Source organism: Aspergillus nomiae, assembly GCF_001204775.2.
Source record: "Aspergillus nomiae NRRL 13137 chromosome Unknown contig00068, whole genome shotgun sequence".
NCBI classification, from domain to species: Eukaryota; Fungi; Ascomycota; class Eurotiomycetes; order Eurotiales; family Aspergillaceae; genus Aspergillus; species Aspergillus nomiae.
In genome coordinates this window covers 40308-62632 of record NW_015378123.1, presented here as the reverse complement: position 1 = coordinate 62632, position 22325 = coordinate 40308, and the positions used below count along the sequence as shown (strand labels likewise).

The window sequence follows — 22325 nt, the reverse complement described above, 5'->3', positions numbered from 1 at the left end:
TTAATTTTGGTCATTTTGTCATTGTTTCTGTTGTTTGAGAAAGAGAAGCGTATTCGGGGGATGAAGTTGGCTCCTTCCTAAGAGTATAGATGTTCCATGGTGGGAGCTTTATGCTGAAGGTGGGATGAGGGGGGTGGGTAATGTCTGGGTCCGATGAAGTTAGATGGTAACCTGGCGTTAGGCTCTTGGGGAAAGGCTGTGGCGTGTTGGTATATTGGTTATATCAACAAGCTTCATGCAAAATACGAAGTAGCAGTCATATGATATAATCATAGTGCGTAAGGTAAGCACTATCGTAGTTGTGTTGATCAGAAGTCGAGCAGAATTAGTTCAGATCTGGCCCCTCTCGAGCCTTCCCAATACCTACAAGGTCGTGACTTCCCCAGAGGCATTTGTCGCCTTCTTGCATCGTGACTTAGCGTAAGGCACTAAGGCTCGTGCCAGAGCCGCCGGAGTATAAACCCCCCCTCTCTCCTCTCCGCCACCCTCCTCCAACCCATCCTTTCAGTATCTTTAACATCACTGTCAGAAGTCAGTGCGTCGTGTATAGCTTTATGCACCTATTTTACTTGTCCTACACAGGGCTCCCTATCCCCATGATTCCGTCCAATCACCACGCAAGCTATGGCACTACTAGTAGCTTAAATCGAAAACCAAAGAACTACGGGTCATTGATTGGAAGCTTCCGCGACGTATATGTCTATATGACAGTGTGTTGCCACAGCAAGTCGAGATATAAACCTCCAAGGATATGTTAAACCAAGTTATATCGCCATCAATCAGGCATTGTTGGCACATGAGAAACTAGCATTGCTTGGATCGTCGTGGATGGCTTTGCCTGATACGTACAATCCTAGTCCACACTGATATTCGTGAGTCTATATTTTCCTAACAGAAGGAAGGAAACGGAGATTGAGAAAACTCACCAGACATCCACCAATGCCAACAATGATCAAATTGACTACGGTCAAGAATATCTTCCGGGGGGAAGATGTGTAACGGCCCCAGTTCATGAAAAGCCAGAAAATGCCGCTCATTCCATCTATTTTGCATGCATTAGCTTGTTGTCCCCAAAAGGTCAGGATAACTTACACGTAAACCAGCTGGCGAACAATGCCGTCTATAGGATAGTCAGCATCATCGGATTTCATACAAGTAACATGGAATGCAAAGCTTACGATCAGACTCAGCAGGTTGTTGAACACTGGGATCGCCTCGGCAATAATCCATGCGAGCGTCCAGAGCACCAATCCGATCAGAATCCATGACCCTATTGACACCAGATTCCGCTTGTGCATGCGATCTGTGTTTCGGAAGAGACGAACATATATGTACTTGGAGGCCACATGCCCGTTGATCACGCCAGCAATTATGATCTAGTAGTCCATTATCAGCCGTTGCAGCATGCAATCATGGGGTGAGCTATACCGTCGGTATGGCGATTCCGTAGGCGATCTTCGAGAGCAATGGACTCGTTGATCCCAATGCGGGGGATGACACGTCTTTGCCACCATATCGGTATATGACTAAAGCAGTGACGGTATACATGGTTGTATCAGTTGCCTGAAGCAGATACAGGGTCTTGGGATAATCTGTTGGTGTTTCCATCTCGGAGATAAAGCCAAAGAAAGCGACGTGGCCAGCTATGTCGTTGTTAGTGTATGCTTTGTTGGAGTCGACCATACTCAGCGTACCATAAGCAAAGACGATGTTTGTCACAGCTAAGAAGCCCTTGTATAAACTGGTATCGACGGTGACATCGATATGCCCGTCACCAGGTCGCTGGATTCCAATAGCGATCATGGTGATCAGAACGGCCGCGATAATACTGATGAATGCTGTGATCGTCAGCTCAATCACCCTTCCTCCGAGCGGCAACCCCAACTTACAGGAAATTGACAGCCAGGACACTTTCTTCAAGGTACGAGGCAAAGTGCAAACGAAAGACAGGATTAAGCCGACTATCCCAAACACAATGGAGCAGGTGCCATGATTGGTTACAGTATTCATCATGACGGTGAAAGTCAGGATATGACTACCCATGATAAAGATCAAGAAGACCAATTGGGCAGTTCCCAGGAATTCGCGACCAAATCGGCCCAGCAATATTTCACCAGCATCTGCCATACTATGCACGTGGGGATATCGCAGCTTGAACTGGCCGAGAACGTACCCTGTGTACGTAGCTACCAAGCCGAGGCCTATGATGAGGATCACAGCCCTATCCAGTATAGCCAAGCAAAATGCTTAGGATCAGCCACCAAGCCACCAAAGTCTCGACAAGAGGACGTTGCCAATGAACACTCACGGAACAAGGCCGAGCGCCGCCATGGCCGAAGGGAGCGATAGAATGCCCAGCGAAATAGTCTCGGCGATCATGACTGTCAAGTCAGCAAATAATACGTGTTACCATGATGTGGTTGGAATGTACTCATTCCACATTGCCTAACAGATTCAGCAAGGTATAATTGGATTTGCATTATGGGAGTGCTTACCACCAGCGCAAGGTGCGATACTTGACCTCTGCGAACTCTTCATCCCCAAACGGATTGTCATATATTGGCGGCGTTTCGACATTTTCATCCTTCTTTTCGCGACTATAAGTGGGATCCTCCACTTGATCGATCGAGCTATGTGCCATGGTGTATAGTGTATGTCTATCGTCTAGACTGATCGATGAGAATAATGAAGACTCTCTAGGGCGCTCAAACCAATGTGATGAAAAATTGAGGAAAATCAGTCACTAAAATACCATCAATGAATTACGACAAGAGTAAAAGGATCACGATGAGAGACAAAATGGGAGTGCGCGAGGCTTCCAGGTGAGGAAGACGAAATGGCTTGAGCGACCGGAGTGCCTTGCAAGACGACCTCATATGCATAGGAACATTTGGTCCGATGATGACTGGGACCGTGGTTGTAAGGCTCCTATTGGGTTGACCGTTATTGGACCCCAGACAGCTCATTGGAGCTGTGGAGAACCCCAATGTGACGTGAATGCGGAGAAAGCTGTTCAGGGTTGCGACAGTCATGGCTGGATTCTGGTCTTGATTGGAAAAGGATTCATTCCTTTCGGTTGATGCCGCACGATATTTCCTCTCCGAGGAATCCATCATATAAAGCCCGACGCTTTGGCTAGGCAGATACAACTTTTACTCCCTTACTACGCCGCTACCAGTCCTCTAAATTATCGCATTCTGATCACGGGGTTTAATGGAGGGTTCTGTCGATGTTACATTGGGGATTTATAGGCATCCTTGGTCTATATCTATTAAAGCAAATTACTATTATTCTTACGCCCAGCATCATGACAATCACATGTTCGACAAGGGAAATGATGAACTTGGAGTCCTGCCAATAGCATCAAATGAGGATGCATTGTTGCCCATTCAATACTACTGTATCTCCCTTAGGCCGGTAAGCTATTATCGGTGACTATTCGAGCCAAGTCATCTTCATTAAACCGAGCCTGGACTCAGCAAATCATACTCCAATAAGCCACTATTGGGCTTCATCGACAGTGCATGGGGATATGATCGTTGCCCCGTAAGCTGGCAGTGATATTACGGTGTAGTAATTCTCAAAGGACCATCAGACGTACTATAGATTCTTTTCATTCTAGGGAAATAAGATATAGCAGCAACAAAAAGGAAAACGAGGAAAGGCTCAAATACCAAGGTAAAGCATGTCTATCATATCTATCGGGTATTACGCAAACAAACAAAAGAAAGAAAAACACGATCTATCGTCTATAAATAAGATGCAAATGCGTCGAGACCATTATGAAACCACACGGTCGCGGAGGAACAATTCGATCCCAGCCTCAGCGCAGGCCGCCCGGAGTGGCTCAGCCATCTCGTATACTCGTGGCTTGATGGTCTTCTGGCCCCCGGTAGTAGCCGCGCTCTCCTGGTATCCTGAGGCGTCTTCATCTTCCTCGTCATGGAAGAAACCTTCAATATCTAAGCGTCGCAATCCAGAGAAGCGGGTCTGTCGCTTGTTGAGCACCATTTTCAGCTGCCCAATCAACATTCCCAGGGTGTTCTCTTTACAGCCTTCAACGTAAAGAGACTTTACCGACGGCGGCAAAATATCGGTAAGCACAGTGGAGGGCTCAGGTTGGTATCGGATATCGAGCAGATTGGGTAGGCGAATTCGGATGTCTTCCAACGCGATAAAATCTGCCAAGCTGCCGAACCATTCATCGTGGGTTTCATTGACTCCGGCAATAGTAATGGTAGATGGTTCCCGTAATTATCGAGCCAAAGAGTATGTAGGCTGTTCTTACTGCCTGCCAGCGACCGGTAAAACGCGGATGGTTGGAAGCCCTCTGCAAGCAGGTGTGAATCAGAGTGCTGATACTTGAAAGACTTGAGTGAGGAGCATGAAGCAATTAAGTTCTCCATTCCTTGAGAACCATTGCTGGAATTGAGAGTAATCTCCGAGATCAGAGAGGACCTGGCCACCGGGGCCTTAGGTGTTGATATGTGCTCATCGTCTTGCGGGGGGCTAGACTCAATCACCGAATCCGCTGAAAACGTCCGCATTGATGGCAATTGGAAAAATGGCAAGATCTGCGATGGCATATAGCTGCCTTTGGTATCCTCCTCGGAATCTTGATGGCTGAGAGATACCTCTTGCAACATGCTGAATGCGGGCTGCGCATCAAAGGGTTTCTCGCCCTTCATGACCCTCTGCAGCATTCGATCGAGGTATACGTTTTTCTTCGGATACACCAATCGAAGCTGTCTAAGATTGTTCACCAAGGGTAAAAGGAGTGCTATCCAGGCCTCCTCGACGCCTTGGCGAAGATCCTGCTCCCATTTGACATATTCCTCATGAGAATGGCTAATAGTCTCAGCCCAATTATTCAATGATGTCATATCCTGCTCGGACGAGGAGGTAGAAGAGAAGGAATGATGTTGTTGCCAATCATCAAAGTGCACACTCCGCACTGACCGAGCCAGCTCGGGCTTACGGAGAATGGCATGTAAAAAAGATCGGGTTTGCGCACAACTCTTGAGCGTCGCAGATCTATAGACTAGACGCAGGAAGAGATCATGAAAGCGTCGACATACAAAGACAAGATTATATCGGTCTTGGTGGTCTTCCAGGTACTCCCCAACCAGGAGGAGGACATCATTGGACAGTGGCAAAGACATGATCAAGAAACCGACAGCCGCTACGGTCTGAAAAACAATGCAACGCAATCTGGCGGAGAACAAGAATGGAACAATGACCGTGGGCCAGGGGGTTTAAGAACCGACCGCAAGCAGTGACATGCCAAGATTCGAGGGAACTGATTTTTTGCCTCATATTCCCTTTTTCAATTTTTTCGCCAACAGCCCTACTAAGCCTCTCAAGCATCAGCGAGCAAAATTCCGAAGCAGATCATTGGGAAGGGCGGGCCAATGGGGCCGAAAGAGCCACCACAGTGGGCGGAACTGGCGGAAGCCTTCAAAATCTTAATCGGAGATCGGTTGACTTGCTTCAATCCATGGTATCGCCGAAAGTGAACCAGAGATAGCCTGCAATTAACCACACCGTCCGTTCAAATCGGATGGTGATTCGCTTTGGGTTGCTCAGTGAGCCAATATGATCCACTCGGATACATGGATACTGATAGTGACGAAGGATTCCCGCATACAGTAGTTGATGGGGAATCTTGTCCTGCAAAGAAGGTCAAGAAAGGCAGATGGACCAATCCTTTGTAATACATGCAGCGGTGATGGTGGTGATCTGCCGTGGCAGTCTTGAAAACTCCAATCTCCCCGAGCCATCGCCACAGGAGAGCCCGGATGAGTTTCACGGTGGGGCCTTCCCTCCACCAAATGGCTCCATATTGCGGGCAAGCGACGATTCTTATTTCACGGCGTTCTAAACGGCGGCCGCGGTTTTCGCGATTTTGCCGTCTCCATCCTCTCCACCCGTGCTTTATTGTAAGGAATGAGACAGCGAACAACTCACCCATATGAAACACACATGAATACCGCCTTATAATCACGAATATCTAACCGCGGCAACCTCGGAAAATTGGTCAAGATCAGCCATCAGGAGAAACGTAAGCAGATTTGGGAATGCTTGCGGTTTACCAGTAGGAGATCAAAACACGTGTAACTCACTCTCGAGGCGACTTTCTTCCCGATACGACAACGGCTACTGCATAGCACATACACAGTATAGCACTCAGTGATGACTTCATCAGACCCCAGTCACCACAATACTTATTTTGGAGCTTTCTATTTCACCCCTTCCCTTTCACACTAGTTTTTCTAAGTAACGTCCTCATTGCGCTACTTGCTACATTTATTCACCCTGTCAGCAGCTGCACATGTCAAACATATCATATGCATCAAGCATTGCATTCGACGCATGTTGACCTCATACAGCATCGGTTGACCAGTCGACGAGCTACTATACTGAATAACATTACTATAGGAAAGCTAGGCGAGGAGCCATAGCATTCCCAACTATCGCTAGGAGTAAGCACGAGCGCGATAATGAACCATTTTGTTTGTCACTTTCAGTTGCCGTCGCCAATTGAAGTGGATTCACAACTTCTTTAGAGCGCCAGCGCAAAGCAAACTTTGTCATTGTGGAACCATTTCGTCGGCAGGCCTGCTTCTTCGGGCGAGAAAGTGGACTGGATTTTTTGCCATCACAGTGGATCACCACGAGCTAGGATGCAGGCGGCTGTACTGCGCAGTACAAGATGAATGGAGTTCCGTTCTTCGGAGTATGTGAAGTTTTGAACTTCTCGGGTATGTTCCACGGTGAGCCACCTGTCAGAATCAGAGGGGCCCCTTAGAAAGTGGGCTTGAAGGGGCTTTGTAGAAATGAAGGCCATTGACAATGAAGCGGTGTAAAACAGAATTTGGTGACGGTGGGGTTGGTGCCTGAGAAATACGGAGGAGATTATACATACCCACTCTTGTTCCGAGCAAGAGATCGTCAGTGAGGGGGATTGGCATGGTGTGTTGATCAAAACTTAGGATGGGCAAAATCCTGTGCTCTTTCAATTTAGACTCAGCAGATCTCTGATGATACACAACCGAAGAATTTCAGGCTATTCTTCTTCTCCATCAGGAAAGGAGCCTGTTCCATGGCACAGTAGAGTGTTCCCGAAACCGCGCAGAGTATCCGAGGTAGTGCCATGCTTCTAGAATGTCTGTCAGCCTTCTAGCGCCCGAGTGCAAAGGATGCAGAGAGAAGCCATACGAGCACTTACTTGAGACAATCCTCACCTCACAATATCAATAGAGTGGAGAGATAAAAGTTGGTAAGTTACAGAGTGAAAGTAGTGATGAAAAGTTTGGATTTCAAGGGGGATCGTCAACATAATTTGGGAGTAATTACAAAGATTAGAAAAAGTTAACGACAGGTCAAGATACTATAGCGAAGGATCAAAATTACAGTTCTGCTCAGTATCACTTCGGCGACAGTAGCATGACGATTGGATTCGGACATCAGCTGTAGCTGCTGCAAGCTTCAATTGCTGCTTGATAATCCTTGCCTCGGCAATTCGGCCAAGCTTAATCAGGCATTCATGATAGCCGTGCAGCGACCACACGTTGTTCGGATGCTGCAGTGCACGAGGTAAGGTGTCATCTAGGCCCAGATCAGCACTATACACTGCCGACGCTTCTTCAACCCGCCCTTGCTCGAGTAGAAGAGCACCATAAGCATGCCGAGTTGGCTGCATCCATCCCCAGGGTTCATCGTAAGGAAGACTGTCATCTAGAGAGATTGATCGTTTCAGGTGATTAAAGGCAGCATCATAATTGCCCCGGCGGTACTCCAGTTCTCCGTCAAGCATTGCCTCTGCAATAGCTAGTATGTCAATGCATTTGTTGTTGAACAGCATGCGGGTGGATGCAACACGCTTTAAGGCTTTATGGAAGAGCTCTCGCTGCTTATCTGCCTGGTCGACCTGTCCCATTGCAGCGAACGCAACGCCTTTTCCGTAGTGGATCATTGCGGTTGTCACACAGTACAGCTTTTCGTCTCGTGGAACGTCAAGTTGCATGATATCCTGCCACCGACCGAACCGAATCAAGACATGTACCTTCATTGCCAAAAACCCTTCAAGCCAATCGGCCATAGGTGGTGACTCGCGACGTAGAAGCTCATCTGGGATGGATGACTCCAGCTCTTCAGCAGTATTCAGGGCAACCCTCGACTGCCCCGCGAACATAGCAGCATAGATTCTAAAATGATAGTCATGAGACCGGTAAAGGGTATAGAAGTTAACAGCTCCTGCGCGAGCAAGGAACTTCTCATCGGCTCGGATCGCTTCAGAGTTAGATGCAATTGCCTTCCGATAATCGCCACATAGAATATCCAGATGTGTAGGCATGTGATTGAGATGGCCTGCATCAGGTACCAATCCACGGAGGTTGTCCGCAGCCAGAAGAGCCGTTTCGGGTGCTCCCGACATCTCCATCAGATGGATGTACATGTGCAACAACCCAGGGTGACGGAGAGCTCCGTCCTGTGTTAACGCTCGCTCAAGCACCGTCTTGATCTCAATGGTGCGTGCGGTTGGTGCCGGCTGACCCGTTTGCAGATCCCACAGCTCCCATGGTGTCAGGTTCATCAACGCGTCTGCATACAGTGTTGCGACGTCTAGATCATCTGGAAACCTTTGGTACACAGATGCCATAGCATCGGCGTATCCCTGATTCCACGACGAGCAGTCTCCTAATGGCTGGTCCTGCGGGTATCGTTTCTGGACAGCTTCGATAAGTGCCGATTCTACGGGCCTCGCCGTAGTCTCGTGCTTTCTGGCATCTTCAGCTGCTTGATGAGTGCGCTGGACTGTCATTTCCAATTCCCGCCGGTCGAAGAATTGCCATGGCTTGTTGTAGTTAGGACCTAGGGCATACGCAAGCCCCCAGTACACCATGGCACAAGCGGGGTCATATTCGAGGGCTTTTTCGAAACAGTGAACTGCCTCCTCATGGTTGAAAGCGTATGTCCAAATGAGCCCTCGATCAAACCAGGTCTGAGCCTCGGGGCTGGCGGTGGCCACCGGCCGGTGGAACGACCCCAGATTGTAGTAACCGTCTGTATTTTGACTATGGATACTCATCATATGTGATCGACTAGGTGCTAAATCAACCAAATAAAAATGTGTCGGTATCACTTCCGTCAGATGTTGTTCGGCAGAAGGACAGACAGCGAGCCATTGGGAATTTCTATAAGGTGGGGTAATTTCATTCGCCCGGCATAATCACGATAGCACTGCCCAGGAGCACCTATAATTACTCATTGTCTCCATACAGTCAATGTATCCCAAAAAAAACCTTTGGGTTGTTTTCCACTCTTCCTTTAATTTGGTTGGTCTAAGCGGTTATATACTTCAAGAAATTAAGACATTTTATTGTCGCATGCTTCGTAAACAGCACGACATTGCCATTATTCGACGATCGAGCGCCAGCGATAAAGAGGGCTTTTTCTTGTTCCTTAGATCGCAAATTCTAGGCTCTTCGTCGTTTGCAGATTGAATTGCCATGTCACCCAAAAATATTGTATTTAGAAGCCATCATTGAAAACGCCTCGTGCCAGAAACAAGAAGATAGACAGAGCCTGTGATAGCCAGTTCTCAAAGCTCATTTAACAATTCTCTTTCGTCCACCGACGTATCTTTCCCAAGGAGACACAAGCTGGTATTTGCATTTCGTTCTCGCATGGTGTTTCGTAAACGACGCCCGGTCGAACCTTTCTCTACCGCAGCCCCAGGTCCGTCATCTCGACGTTGTCTGCCGATCCCATCCAGAGAATGTTGTTACACCTATATGAAGTGGAAGGTCAGCGAAGGTTTCTTCATCATCGTGAATTGAAACGAAAGCACAATCGGTCCTCAAGCGGAGAACTACCCATCCGCCAAACCCCAACCATGCAAGAGCAATAAGCATACCGAATAAGCACAAGTCCAAGAGTTCCTGTGTTCTTTCCATCAATGAACTCCTCCGTGTCCCGCAATAGCACGTTCATGTACGAGTCGATGCTCTCCAGCTTGCCCTTGTACTCGGTCTGACCCCACTTGAGACGAATAACCATCTCTGTACCGACCTATAACACATCTGTTAGACATGCAATACTCGCGGGGTCTGGTTTAGCCGGAAGAAAGGCTCAATGCGATCGAAAAAGCGCGATTGGATGATATTAATGCGTACCTAGTCTGCAAGAAAGGGCGGGGGTTGACTGGTTGGAACTGCAAACGAGGTCAGCATAAACCAAAGACACTATGTTAACAAGTCCAGCTGGACCTGAATTGTAAAAGAGCAAGTACTAAATACTGACACTCATGGTTATGGTTGTCTAGTCAGGGTCCGCGACTGAACAGTTCTAAAGATAGCGTAACCCGTTTGATGATAACGTGTCGATTCGGCAAGAGGATAAACAGCCAGCTGAATCAAAGACTAGTTCCAGCGCCGAGGTGCTGTTTGTGCTGGTCGCGTGTTGAGCTAGTAAAAGGATTATCGCGGTCGCCAACTCTCGCCCGGCGAATTGAAGGTTCCTTGTCAGCCAAAAATGCAATATTGCCCGGTCTTGAAGCAGCCAATGATAATATGCCTCCAGTCACCGCCTTTATCCGAAGTCAAAAAGCTAACGTAGGTACATCAAGTTTCGGTAAAAATTGCACTCCTCAATATTGCCATTTATCTGGCCCCTTGTATATGGCACATATGGCTGGTATCCCTCATTATGTCACTTTCCTCATGTTCGAAAATATCGCACTGCAGAAGCGATAGCATGAAGATACTACTAGATGTTTCCAGCCACGATCACCCCGGCAGTTTAAACAGAAATGATAGTAATGAGACAATTCAGAATGCTATTGTAGACCAAATAGCCATCAATGGTACGGTATCCTCAGTATAATGAGACCTCTCAAGCTCTTCCCACCTCCCAGGTAATTTCCTTGATGGAAACTTCATCTCCAGCTTTCTCATCATAGTCATACCACTCGCTCTCAGACAGGTCGATGGCCGTGAAAGGAGTGGAAGACTCGGTGCCCTTAGCCTCCCATTCGCCCTAGTTGCCTATTAGAATCACCTCTAGTCGTTTACAATGATGAAGCGCCACTCACATCAGCTTTGAACTCGGTAAATTCAAGACCGCGGCAGTCAATGTCGATCACTTTCCGGCCCTTGCGCTTTTCATCTGCTTCGTACACATTTGGACCTGCGACGATAGAGGCAGAATGGGTTTTCTGGTCACACTTGTTAGCTGCAGGCAGCGCGAAGCACTTATGGAATGAACAAACTGACTTGGCAAAGCTTGCATTTCCAGACAAAGTTCGCCTCTCCGCGGCTTCCAGGGATTTCGTGTTGCTCCTGCATAATTCATAAGTAGCTTGAGTCAAAATAGTTTTTAAGAATTGATACAACGGATGAGAGGCGATAGGCCAGACAGGACTTACAAAACGGTTGAAGCTGACCCAGTTTGGGTGTGTCTCACGACAGGACGTGCATTGCACCTTGAAAGTGTAGTAGTAGGGGTTCTCAGGAGTGTCTTGAGGGCGAAGTTCAGTGACTCTACACTAAGGTGAGCTACTGCCAGCGATTGAGGTGCGGGAAAGCTATGCAAATAAATGCAGACAGAAGACGAAAAATCATAAAGTGGAGCTTGTCATAATTTGGAAACCACATATAGAGCACACTTACCCTGTGAGTTCAGCTGAAAGGACTAGAGAAAGCATCTTGTTGACTGGCTGTTGGTACAGTTGTAATGCTGAGCGCACTCTTGAAGGTCTTGATAATTGATCTGTGCGGGGAATGACTTCCGCGAAGAGAATGATTTATGTAGTCGCCGTGGGCATCTTCCGCGCACACACCACCAGGAACGTTACTCCCATAACAATGACATTCCTTGCTACACAACTAACAATACAGAGTATTTTCGGAATTATGGTCCAAGCTTAAGATATATGTTCTCTAGGGAATACTTCTATTGCAGGTATTTATACAACAAACGCCAAGAATGCGGGTCATACGTAAGTGCTCAAACAGGGCCAATATGACAGAAAGACCAAGGTGCTATGTACATCAAAAGCTATAAAATAGACAGGTTCATCGTGTATCAAAGACGACTTTGCTGTTGGTCCTGGCCCAACGGCTTGGTCGAGAAAGCGTTAAAGTAGGCGTTCAGGGCATCCGCGGTGCCGCTGCCTTCCACCAACTGCACGGTACAGGCAACATGGCTGTCTGGGCGGCAGACAACTACACCTCCCATCTCGGGGTCAAAGCCAAGCTTCTCGTGTGCGGCGAACTTGGCATTGGGGACTCTCACGTCGGGAATGTCGTCCGCGTAGATGTGGTGGTGGTAATCGCGGAGAATCTGGGGCACAGCCTCCATATCGACCTGGTTCTTCTGCGCAGCGTACACCAAACAGAGGGTGAAGAGCTTGGAGTGGGGCTGGTGACGCTCAAAGAATGAAACATCAGCAATGTCGGATCTGCGGTAGACCGACAGGAACGAGCGCTCCTTCTCTAGGTTTGCTGCAAGATCGGTGATGGCCTTCTTTGTCTTCTCCTGTTTACCTGCGAAGATAAAGATACGGAATGCACCATTAGCTGGCACCTCTTGCTCCAAATGCACAAAGTTGGCATCTGCCAGTCGAGTGACTGTCGAGGGCGTGAAAGAGCGTCCTGCGGTCAGTCTCACACCAGGAACGTCGAACAGAGACGACTTGGCCGGGTGACTAGCATCCCAGTTGAAGACGTTCGGCTTGTAGGCAACGCCATAACCGCTGGTAAATTCGCATGATGATTTGAAGGTCTTAACAAACTCATCCTCCTCGTCACCGCCAGACGCTACAGTGGCATGGCTAGCGGAGCCAACCTCTCCAGCAGTGGGACGGCGTTTGGAGAACAGGGCGGCGTATTTCGCATCAAAATTTAACAAAGTCTCTGCAATGTCTTTGCGCTCGCTCTCGTATGTGCTCAAAGTAGAGCGATCGGCGAGTCCAGATTCGACAGCATGGATCTTCCAGGCCATGTTCAAAGCGTCGTGGAATGCAGTGTTCATACCTTGGCCGGCCTTAGGCTAAAGGAGGGTTAGCTCGAAGAAATTTGTTTTTTTAAAGATGGCTTGACATACACTGTGAGTGTGGCAGGCATCTCCACCCATGAAGACTCGCTCGTCCAGAGTATACTTCTCGGCGATACCCTGCCCAATTGGGTAGACAGAATACCACTCCACGCGATCCCATTCAACCCAGTATGGCTTCAGAATCTTCTTCGCAGTTTCTTGAACTTCCTCCGCAGTCGCCGTCTTTCTTGGGTTGAAGTCGGGATCTGAGGATGAAGCGATCTGGACATACAAACGGACCATGTTGTCCTCACGGGGAATTACCATGATCGAACCAGCGTCAGAGTGGATTGTGCACTTGGTCTGTTTTGAAGCGAAAAGTTTGTCAGTGTTTGATCAGCCGGACCATGAAGATTGGGATTCTCACCTCGATATCAGGGAAATTTGTCCTCACAACACCGTCCATAACACCCCACACATAGGAGATAGGATCCTTGTGATGGATCTGGATACCGAGCTGCTGTCTGACAAAACTCCGGGCTCCTTCACCGCTGAAGAGATACTTAGAGCGGACGGTCTCGATCACATTGGTGTCAAGGCACTTCAGCTGCACTTCGACGGGGTAGGTCTCGTCCAAGCCATCATTCTTGAATCCGGTAATAGTCCAGGGTCTCTCAACCGTAGTACCGGCCTTTTCAATCTCGTCCAAAAACACACGCTCGATCTTTCCCTGGTGAACAAGGGTTGTGAAAGGATATCTAGTGTCGATGAAACGTGGGCAACTAGGCCAGCTGCCAGTGCGATGAATGCCTTGCTCCCCGGCGAGAGGATCCCAAAATGCGACATCGTAAACCTTGGCGGGCTTGTAGGCCATGATTTGGCGCTTCAGGCCGAGGTTACGGAGAATCTCAGTGGAACGAGGCTGAATACCATCGGCGCGACCTGTAGCAGTGGGGACTGGGCGGTTGTCGATGTGCTTAACCTTATAACCCCATCTTGACATACACAGGGACAAAAGAATGCCAACAGGGCCTGCGCCCACGATGACAATATCGTACTTCTCTTGGGTTTGAGCCATGCTGGCGGCAAAATGCGATAATTAAGCTTTTGATTGCTTTGGTATTCGCGGCTGTGGGGATGAGGATCGACAAATGACAATAAGAGGTAAAAGTTCTGAAAGATCAAAGCATCACCAACATGAATAAATAAAGAGGTTAAGTGAAAGTGTTACAAGGAGAAGAAGTGAATCTCAAAGGGTGAAGCGCTCATTTATGAATAAATGAGAGCTTGGTGGAGGGATCCCGAGGAGCAGTATCGAAGCCCGCCACGGGGAACCACAACGGCATTCATGTTCGGTTGGATCGACGGGAGATGCCATAGATAGTTTCTCAAGTTGGGGTATCAGGTAATGAATTGCAGCAGGGGAGGGTCCCGGGCTAGTAAGCAATATGGCATGGCGGTATGTCATTGGGGGAAGGACAACTGAGCGTGTGGGGAAGCACTGAGGTCAGTGCCGTCGCTCGTTCCGAGAGTCTGGAGTCCCTGCGGAAGCAAAAGTCGGCATGTGGAGTATTCTCACGTGACCTGAAGTATCGGCAGAATCGCCGGGATTCTGCACTGATTCTGCCGCCTGTCATTGGTCACTGAACATGCCGATGCTTTTTGCCTTTCAATTTAACTGATGGGGCTTCCAGTGTAGGGAGTTGGAATGGGGAATATAGAAATAGGCTCGGCGATTGTGGCAGGCAGATGCATTAGGAACACTAATCGGTGAACCGATTTGAGTGTTGATGCTTCATATGTTCGCTTACAGTGCGGAGTACTACTAAATTCGCCCATGACTGAGTAGTCCAGGTTTTCACCATCCAATCGACAATCACTACTAACGTATACGCAAAATTACCGTGTTTATGATCCAGGCTAGTCGTTCTGAGTCCCACTTTTACCGTCTTGATTTCCTTGACTACTCCGGTATCAACCATGTCGAGTTGCTTAGGTTAAGTTCCCAACCGGCGAAGCAGTATTGTTCTTCGCTATCCATTCCAAGGGCAGTTGTCTTCGGGAATAAAGTCTACGGCAGTTGTGGGAGAGAGCCTCAGTGCTTCTCTCTAGACTTTTCTAAACAACCCCTAGGTGATGTGCATTAGTATCTAGGATTGTAGTAGAGCCTAGCCAAAGTATAAAGAGCAATTTGCATGCATCCATTGCAGCAGGGGCGACTTTCTACTTGTTGAGGATATATCGTTCTGGTCAGTTAAAGACCGTGATGTCATAATACTAGTGCCCGTGTACTCTGTACTCTAAACCAAATCGGCAATTCTCACGGCATGCCGAGCGGACCGGCCGATTGGCAGGGCATGCAACTTCCTCCTAACATCATCTATTAGGACGTACAACACAGGAAAAGATATGAAAGAAAATATGGAGTGTGTGGATATTACCTCAAGGGTAGAGGTAATGAAAAGAACACTTTGCTTATCTTCATGGCAACGAGGCTTTGACAATTGGAGCATGAACCATGATTCTCCACAAATCGATGTACAATGCAGTATGAAAAGCAATGTGTCAGGGTTGGAGTGAGAAAAGAAGGTAGTCACGTATAATATTAACATAAAGGTCTATTGTTGGTATGTGTTCTTGTTTTTTGCTACGGATGGTTGTATATAGCTGTGGCTTGAATAGTAGTCACTCTACTATACAATCACAGACACAATCAAATAAAGTCCTATTGTCGTCGTGAATACAACACCTATCATGAAATTTGCTATTGTTGTCAATACAAGACTATTGAATAGTACTAGAACGCTTCCCTCATTTAAAAATAGGATATTCCATAACTAGGCACTATAGATCCCAACTAGCGCCTCGTTGCCGATAATATGATGCCTTTGAAGGCTTCAATAATAGTAAATAGTTGGCGGAGATATCGATATTGAAGCTTTTGAAATAAATATGGTTTGTCTTGCTAAACTCCGTACTAAAATTCCACCTTGGCTATTTAACTCCATATCATTCTCTATACTCTTTCTTACCGCAGAACAGACGTCAACATCCTCTTCATTCTGTCCAGATTGCAATGAAATTATCTTCGGAGATTCCCATCATGTTTAGTCCAGCGTAAGCAATTGGAAATCCTAATCGACACGGGTTGAGATACTAACTGCTGCAGCCAAACGCTTCCCTATGAGGATGTCACGAAACTTAATCCCTTCTATGAGGAATGTAGATCTTTCTGGAATATGTCCCCCAAGACAGATGATCTCACTCCCCCTTTTGATACATCAACAAACTCTTCGCGATCAATTGGTCCCAGGTCAGAATCTGATCAGTCTCTCTACTCCCCAGAAATCTTGTCGCTTCCTCCGGTACGTGATGTCCAGCCATTTTCTGTTGGAGCCTCTGCAGCAGAAAGGCTTCGCGTGGCTGTTCATGACGGACATGAGTATACACCAACCTACAATACACCCCCCGAGGCCATGACCAGTCAGGTTGCAGTCTTGGAGTATGATAATCCTTGCAAGCAACCCATACTACCCGTGCAGGAACCCATTCACATCTGCGAGAGTGAGTCGTTCGGACTCGACCACATCGACAGCTCGCTTTGCCAGACACGGTCTTCGCACAAAAAGCTCTTTGGGAAAAACGGTTGGCTCGGAGGAACAGCAGACCTGGGATACCAGTCGAGTGAGAAACACAAATCAAAGAGTCTCAAAGATCTGCGAAAGAAGATAGTGGATGGATTTGTAGGCCTCTCTGCCAACAAAATGACATTGCTTTGTGTACTAATGTTGGATTAGACCGAAGGCATGGCGAAGGCCTCGCTGACAATCATTCATGAACCCCGTGGCATGGAAGATCAACTACCACAATCGACTACTCCTATCTCACTGAATCCCCCAATACAAGCGATGCTGTATTCAGAACTGGAGGTCATGATATGTGTCAGTGCAAATGCATTTCTCGTTCAACAATATCGTGAAGGTCGACTTTCAAAAGAATCGATCAAGAGAATCAAGGACTACTGGGGATCAAAGAACAGGCCATCAGTCGTCGAGTTCCAGTTTGATCAAGCCACCCAACAGCGCTTGATCTCGGAAAACAAAAGGTCTTTGAGATTTCATGGAGAGAGCTCAACAAATCCAGTCCTTCTCAGTTCCAACCTCCATAACTGGAAAGCAATTGTCAAGGAGATGAGTATTCGCACCTTCTGTGCTCCTGACAGTGTAATCCGTAAGCACATGCACGATGTGTATCAGCTCCTCGACATGCTGGGATCCCCCATTGCCACTTTGGTTGTCTTCCAGAAACTGCACATACGAGCACTGTCCTTGATGGGGAACCATGTCGATAGATACAATTATGCCGACTGACAACGGTGACAACCAGTTCCAGGTCGAGACAATGGCCCCACGCAAAGGTAAGTTTATTTGCCGGTGCTAGTTTGGTGGAGCTTGGAGCTAGACACCGAAAGACTTTCACGGCCACTCATGTAATCCAGATTATTGCTTAACTAGTACCTGTTTTGCTTCTTTTGATTGACCGTTGAGCGTCGCAGCTTGTTTTCAGCTTTTGTTCTTGCGAGTGTTCTGCTTTCTCCACATTGTATTGGATTTCGGTCGTTCACTTAGCTCCACCCTCATATAGTTGCTGTTTAATAGAAAATTACAATGATATCTCTTCCTCGAAAGCAAGGCCACTCTACACCAAATCAGGGGCTGTTGGGAGTAGTCACTGCCTCCAAGACTGCAGACGACGTGTCTTTTGTTTCTGATTTTTCTAGGCCAACAAATTCCCGCGGGAAGCCAAGGCACGTGGGACGACGTCATAGGCTCAGACGCGGACCACGAGCAACAAAAAGACACCGTTGGCCAAACATGCACGCCTGTCGACGATTACCTGCAAGAAGGTCGCAATCTGGACCTCAAATGATGCTTGTCTCGCCGTTGCCACCATTGTTCTTATAGTTTATCCTCCCTATTGCGCGCGCTAAGCTACCCAGAAGCTATCATTTATCCCGATCCTCCCTTGCTGACGCGAGTTTAACACAAGACAGCGTTACAGACCGCTAATCACTGCGTGTTTCAGCGATGCTAGTCCTATGCTGATAGATTTTATCTCCGCGCTCATTTTTCCCCCTTTGAAGATCCCAGATAATAAGCGTATTCGGTATCTTACGGAGTGCCCACAATGACGGGGCCGATCCATACTTACGGCCCGACATGTCTTCTGGCAAATGATGATCCTGTCCCTTCTTCCTGGCATTCGTTAGACGAGCCACCGAAAGTTCGCCCTCAGTTCTTCTACGTATCCTCATTACCTATTGACGATCCATTGACGGCTTTACCTCCGCCGTCCAGCAACCAAGGGCCAGGTAATGAAAGAGCTCCACCTCAACCATTCTCGGTCAAAGACAATATCGCACTCGAGGAGTCCTGGTTATCTTTGCTACGCACTACAAAGTCTGAATTAGCGGCGAGAAAGCATTCGCGTGCGGACGCTTCATCAATCCGAAATGCGGGAATAGCGGTACCTGGGAAGGAGTTCCTTCTTGACACAAGTTGCAAAAGGCAATCGGGAAGCCATGGAGATAAGAGTTGGACTGGGAGTCATAAAGGTTGTCCGAGTGCTCCTGGCAGCGTTTTAGGCGATGAGGCATGTCGCAGCCCAGAGACAAGCGTCAAGGATCCCGGAGACAAATCTCGTGTTCCCCATTCTTCAGATCGCGGTATGGGTGAAAGCGATAGGTCGGGCATTCTCAGTTATCGCAAAAGAGAGCCATCCCCGAGCGGTAATTTCAAGTCAACTAGACGCAGGACTGCTGGATCCCCGCAGAGTGAAGATGCAGCATCCGAGGGTACAGAAAGTACAAGCTGGCGTGGCTTCCCCTCTCGTGGGGGCAGCATTAGTGGCTCGCCGTTTGCAAGGGCCCCTCTAAGCCAATCTGAAAGCGTATTTGGGCGCTCGCTTGAGTCTACTTCGTCAAAAGATGGAGATCAAGTGCATCGAGCTGGCCACCAGCCCACCACGTCTAGCCATGCCACACAGAAGCCGTCGGGGTTGAGGACGAGCGTATATCAAGAACAAGCTGCAGATGGCTCTCTAGATGGCTCTGACAATTCTAGTGATAATCAGGAAGCTCGTATGAAGATTCCTGTAGGTGTATCGCGACTCCATCTAGTTGAATTACCTAATTTGAAGGTAAGACTTTTGTGTCCAATGTCCCTTTTGTTCGAAACCGAGCGTTAAACTTGATAGATGAAACCTATATACTGGAGTCCTCTACATGATATCTCAAGCGTGCTTCGTGCGACATGGTTCTACAAGAATACCATGCTGCCCGTGGAAACAGAGCTTGCCAATAAACTCGAGGATGGCTACGTATATCTGAAACCCTGGTCGGAGACATGGCAAGATGAGCTCAATAGCTGTGTGGAAAACGGTGCAGACGCCGAAATGAAAATCGTACACAGATTATGGCCGAAAGATGATACGAAGCGTCTCAGTTCAGTCACTCTTACGCGTGATCAAGAAACTTCAAGTCCTATTCCGGGTGGACCTGAGAGACTTGCCACCCCTAATCCGGCTATCGCCTCTCTTGATGAGAGCCGGGCTGCTGGTGGACCAGCTGCACATTCAGAAGCTGTTAAGCAATACATTAATTCTAGTGTGATTTATGTTGATGGCAGAGATGCGCAAATTCTTCGGCCCAGCTTATTGCCGTCAGTATCCAGAGGAAGAAGGCCACTTAGTGCAATTCGTAAAGGACGGCAAATTGGCATACCGGTTGTTCGTGGCTTCAATCGACGGTTATGGGACCAGCTACATCCATCTAAGCCTAATCCTGTTGATGTCAGGAACTACCTCCGGAGCACTCAGTCCCGCACTATGTCCACAGCAAGTGGTGGCAGGCAGATTTGCTATGCTTGTGCCATAGAAGAGATGCGCCCCACACCAACTGATCTAGTACTTGTCATCCATGGCATAGGTCAGAAGCTGTCGGAGCGTATGGAAAGCTTCCATTTCACACATGCTATTAACGCCTTTCGAAGGAATATAAATATGGAATTGAACAGTGAGCCGGTGTGGCCACATGTACGCCAGGGTCATGGAGGTATCATGATCCTACCTGTCAATTGGCGGTCGACTTTGTCTTTAGAGGATGCCAACTTCGACTCCCAGGGCGTTGAGGATCCAATTAGCAACAAGTTCACCCTTCACGATATCACTCCGGAGACGATACCTGCCGTTAGGTCTTTGATAAGTGATGTCATGTTAGATATTCCTTATTACATGTCGCATCATAAGCCAAAGATGATCCAGGCAGTTGTCAAAGAAGCCAACCGCATCTTTCGGCTATGGTGTAAGAACAACCCTGGTTTTCAACAAAATGGCCGCGTGCATTTACTTGCCCATTCCCTCGGAAGTGCAATGGCATTAGATATCCTCAGTCATCAGCCTACCCATGTACCCGATATTGATTTCTCCAAGACTAGCATTCCTGGGGACATATTCGAATTTGACACTAAGGACTTATTCATTTGTGGAAGCCCAGCTGGGTTCTTCTTACTGCTCAACAAAGCGAATCTTTTACCGCGGCGTGGAAGGGAGAAGCCTGGCTGCGAAGGTGATGATCTAGTGCGTGGTGTGGCAGGAGAAGCAGACACATATGGATGTTTGGCTGTGGATAACCTCTACAACATTATGCACACTACTGACCCAGTCGCGTACCGTGTTAATGCCGCCGTCGACAGCGACCTAGCCAACTCACTTAAAGTAACTTCTATCCCCAGCACATCAGCATCATTCTGGAAGTCGTTCGGTAGCGTGTTTCGCTGGAGTTCAGCTCCATCCATAATGGCCGCCGCCAATGTAGCACCATCTCGTCCTGCCGCCATTTCAAAACTTCCCTCCAATGTCGAGCTTGAAACCCATGACTTCACCCGCGAAGAGATCGCGGAAAAACGTATGCTTCTTCTCAATGACAATGGTCAAATAGACTACTACCTTTCCGGCGGTGGCGGACCCTTAAATATCCAATACTTGAATATGCTGAGTGCTCATAGCAGCTACTGGACCCTTTCAGATTTCGTGCGATTCCTTGTCATAGAAATCGCTCGCAAGCAAGGTAAAGACCATACCATTCCTGCGTTTCGGGCTGAGAAGAAGAAGAACTGGAAAGTCCACAAAGGTTGATCAATGTAGATGGTCTTCGTACCAATTTTGTTGCTCCTTTATCTGTTCGCATGTTTATAGCGGTTGAGGTGTTATTTGGTGTGATATCCTGGTCGGACGCGAGGGATAGATATGGATTTCTTTTTTTTTTGTCCTTTTTCTGCTACAATGTTGCTCATCATACCTCCCGGGAGTTATTCGGTTGTTTAGTTATAATCCGCCATAGGCTATGCTAGATACCTTTCGCTTTCATTCAAATTGACATAAGAATACGTACAATCATAGAACAATTACAGGCCCCTCAGTGTATGACTATAAACTTCGTTGATCATTATAGTCCTGATATCATAAGTTAGGGGTGCTGTCCGGTCAGGTTAGTTACATAAAGAAGCATACGGGCATCCCGATAACAGGGACTTATGTATACAGATCGTTAGCATCGTAATATGACGGCCTCAATCTTCTTCCTACGCGTCTCTCCTCCCCATCAGTCAACGCTTAATTTGTATCAGTTTTAGAGATTCAGCCGGGGAGGTGAAGAATGATGACGCATACAGCCGGAAAAGTTGTACCGCAAGGATACGCAGGTGATATCAATTTAAAATCTGGGTTCCAAACGGAGAGGCTCTTGCTTTCTGGAACATGGGCTTTAAAGCCTAGGGCATATCCAATAATACACTGGTTTGGCAAATATATGGAAAACCTACTTTCTAAACTCTAGATAATGCTCTATAAAAGTCCTGCAATGTTAACCCTTTCTTTTCCAAATCTTAAGATATAGAGCTGTTCATATTCTCATCATACGCTTCCATTCCTTGATAAGATCCGGATCCTTCTCTGCATGGAACGAAGACATTGACATCTCCCATTACCTCAACGGTGATGGAGGAAAACTCATCAAAGAATATACCAACCTAGACCCTGAAAGAGCAGAGAAACTTGTCAGAAATATTGTTCATATTTTGTCCATAGCCAAAGACAAGCCAGCATATAAGCCCACCAAGCCTGGACCACCTCAAAATATCCCTGATTCCAACACCATCTATTTTGCAATCCGATCTATCCCGTTCTTCCCTATACAAACAGAACCTATCTCAAATTCGAGCGGGAAACCT

The 22325-nt window shown here is 47.6% G+C and overlaps 6 protein-coding genes across 6 annotated transcripts; 1 reads left to right on the top strand and 5 right to left on the bottom strand.

Annotated features, from left to right (window-relative positions):
* Positions 1–779: 779 nt before the first annotated feature.
* Positions 780–2641, bottom strand: ANOM_003736 (putative neutral amino acid permease; the record flags this gene model as incomplete). Its single annotated transcript, XM_015548993.1, has 10 exons — positions 780–863; positions 927–1042; positions 1093–1120; positions 1179–1376; positions 1429–1643; positions 1695–1838; positions 1890–2221; positions 2309–2381; positions 2432–2445; positions 2496–2641. The coding sequence occupies 10 exons, from the start codon at positions 2639–2641 to the stop codon at positions 780–782; spliced, it is 1350 nt and encodes a 449-aa protein (XP_015408778.1).
* Positions 2642–3780: 1139 nt separating this feature from the next.
* Positions 3781–5162, bottom strand: ANOM_003735 (uncharacterized protein; the record flags this gene model as incomplete). The annotated part of the gene is made up of 2 exons (XM_015548992.1): positions 3781–4220; positions 4289–5162. The coding sequence occupies 2 exons, from the start codon at positions 5160–5162 to the stop codon at positions 3781–3783; spliced, it is 1314 nt and encodes a 437-aa protein (XP_015408777.1).
* A 2228-nt stretch (positions 5163–7390) lies between these two features.
* Positions 7391–9094, bottom strand: ANOM_003734 (TPR domain protein; the record flags this gene model as incomplete). Its single annotated transcript, XM_015548991.1, has 1 exon — positions 7391–9094. The coding sequence occupies one exon, from the start codon at positions 9092–9094 to the stop codon at positions 7391–7393; it is 1704 nt and encodes a 567-aa protein (XP_015408776.1).
* Positions 9095–9280: 186 nt separating this feature from the next.
* ANOM_003733 (uncharacterized protein) lies at positions 9281–11772 on the bottom strand (the record flags this gene model as incomplete). Its single annotated transcript, XM_015548990.1, has 7 exons — positions 9281–9793; positions 9920–10074; positions 10912–11040; positions 11096–11218; positions 11277–11342; positions 11429–11543; positions 11673–11772. Coding segments are annotated over 7 exons (714 nt in total), but the record flags the coding sequence as incomplete, so codon positions are not given.
* A 315-nt stretch (positions 11773–12087) lies between these two features.
* Positions 12088–14116, bottom strand: ANOM_003732 (putative FAD monooxygenase; the record flags this gene model as incomplete). The annotated part of the gene is made up of 3 exons (XM_015548989.1): positions 12088–13053; positions 13108–13401; positions 13466–14116. The coding sequence occupies 3 exons, from the start codon at positions 14114–14116 to the stop codon at positions 12088–12090; spliced, it is 1911 nt and encodes a 636-aa protein (XP_015408774.1).
* A 2025-nt stretch (positions 14117–16141) lies between these two features.
* On the top strand, positions 16142–21231 carry ANOM_003731 (DDHD family phospholipase; the record flags this gene model as incomplete). The annotated part of the gene is made up of 6 exons (XM_015548988.1): positions 16142–16155; positions 16208–16781; positions 16836–17268; positions 17390–17455; positions 18197–19236; positions 19294–21231. The coding sequence occupies 6 exons, from the start codon at positions 16142–16144 to the stop codon at positions 21229–21231; spliced, it is 4065 nt and encodes a 1354-aa protein (XP_015408773.1).
* Between the last annotated feature and the right edge of the window lie 1094 nt (positions 21232–22325).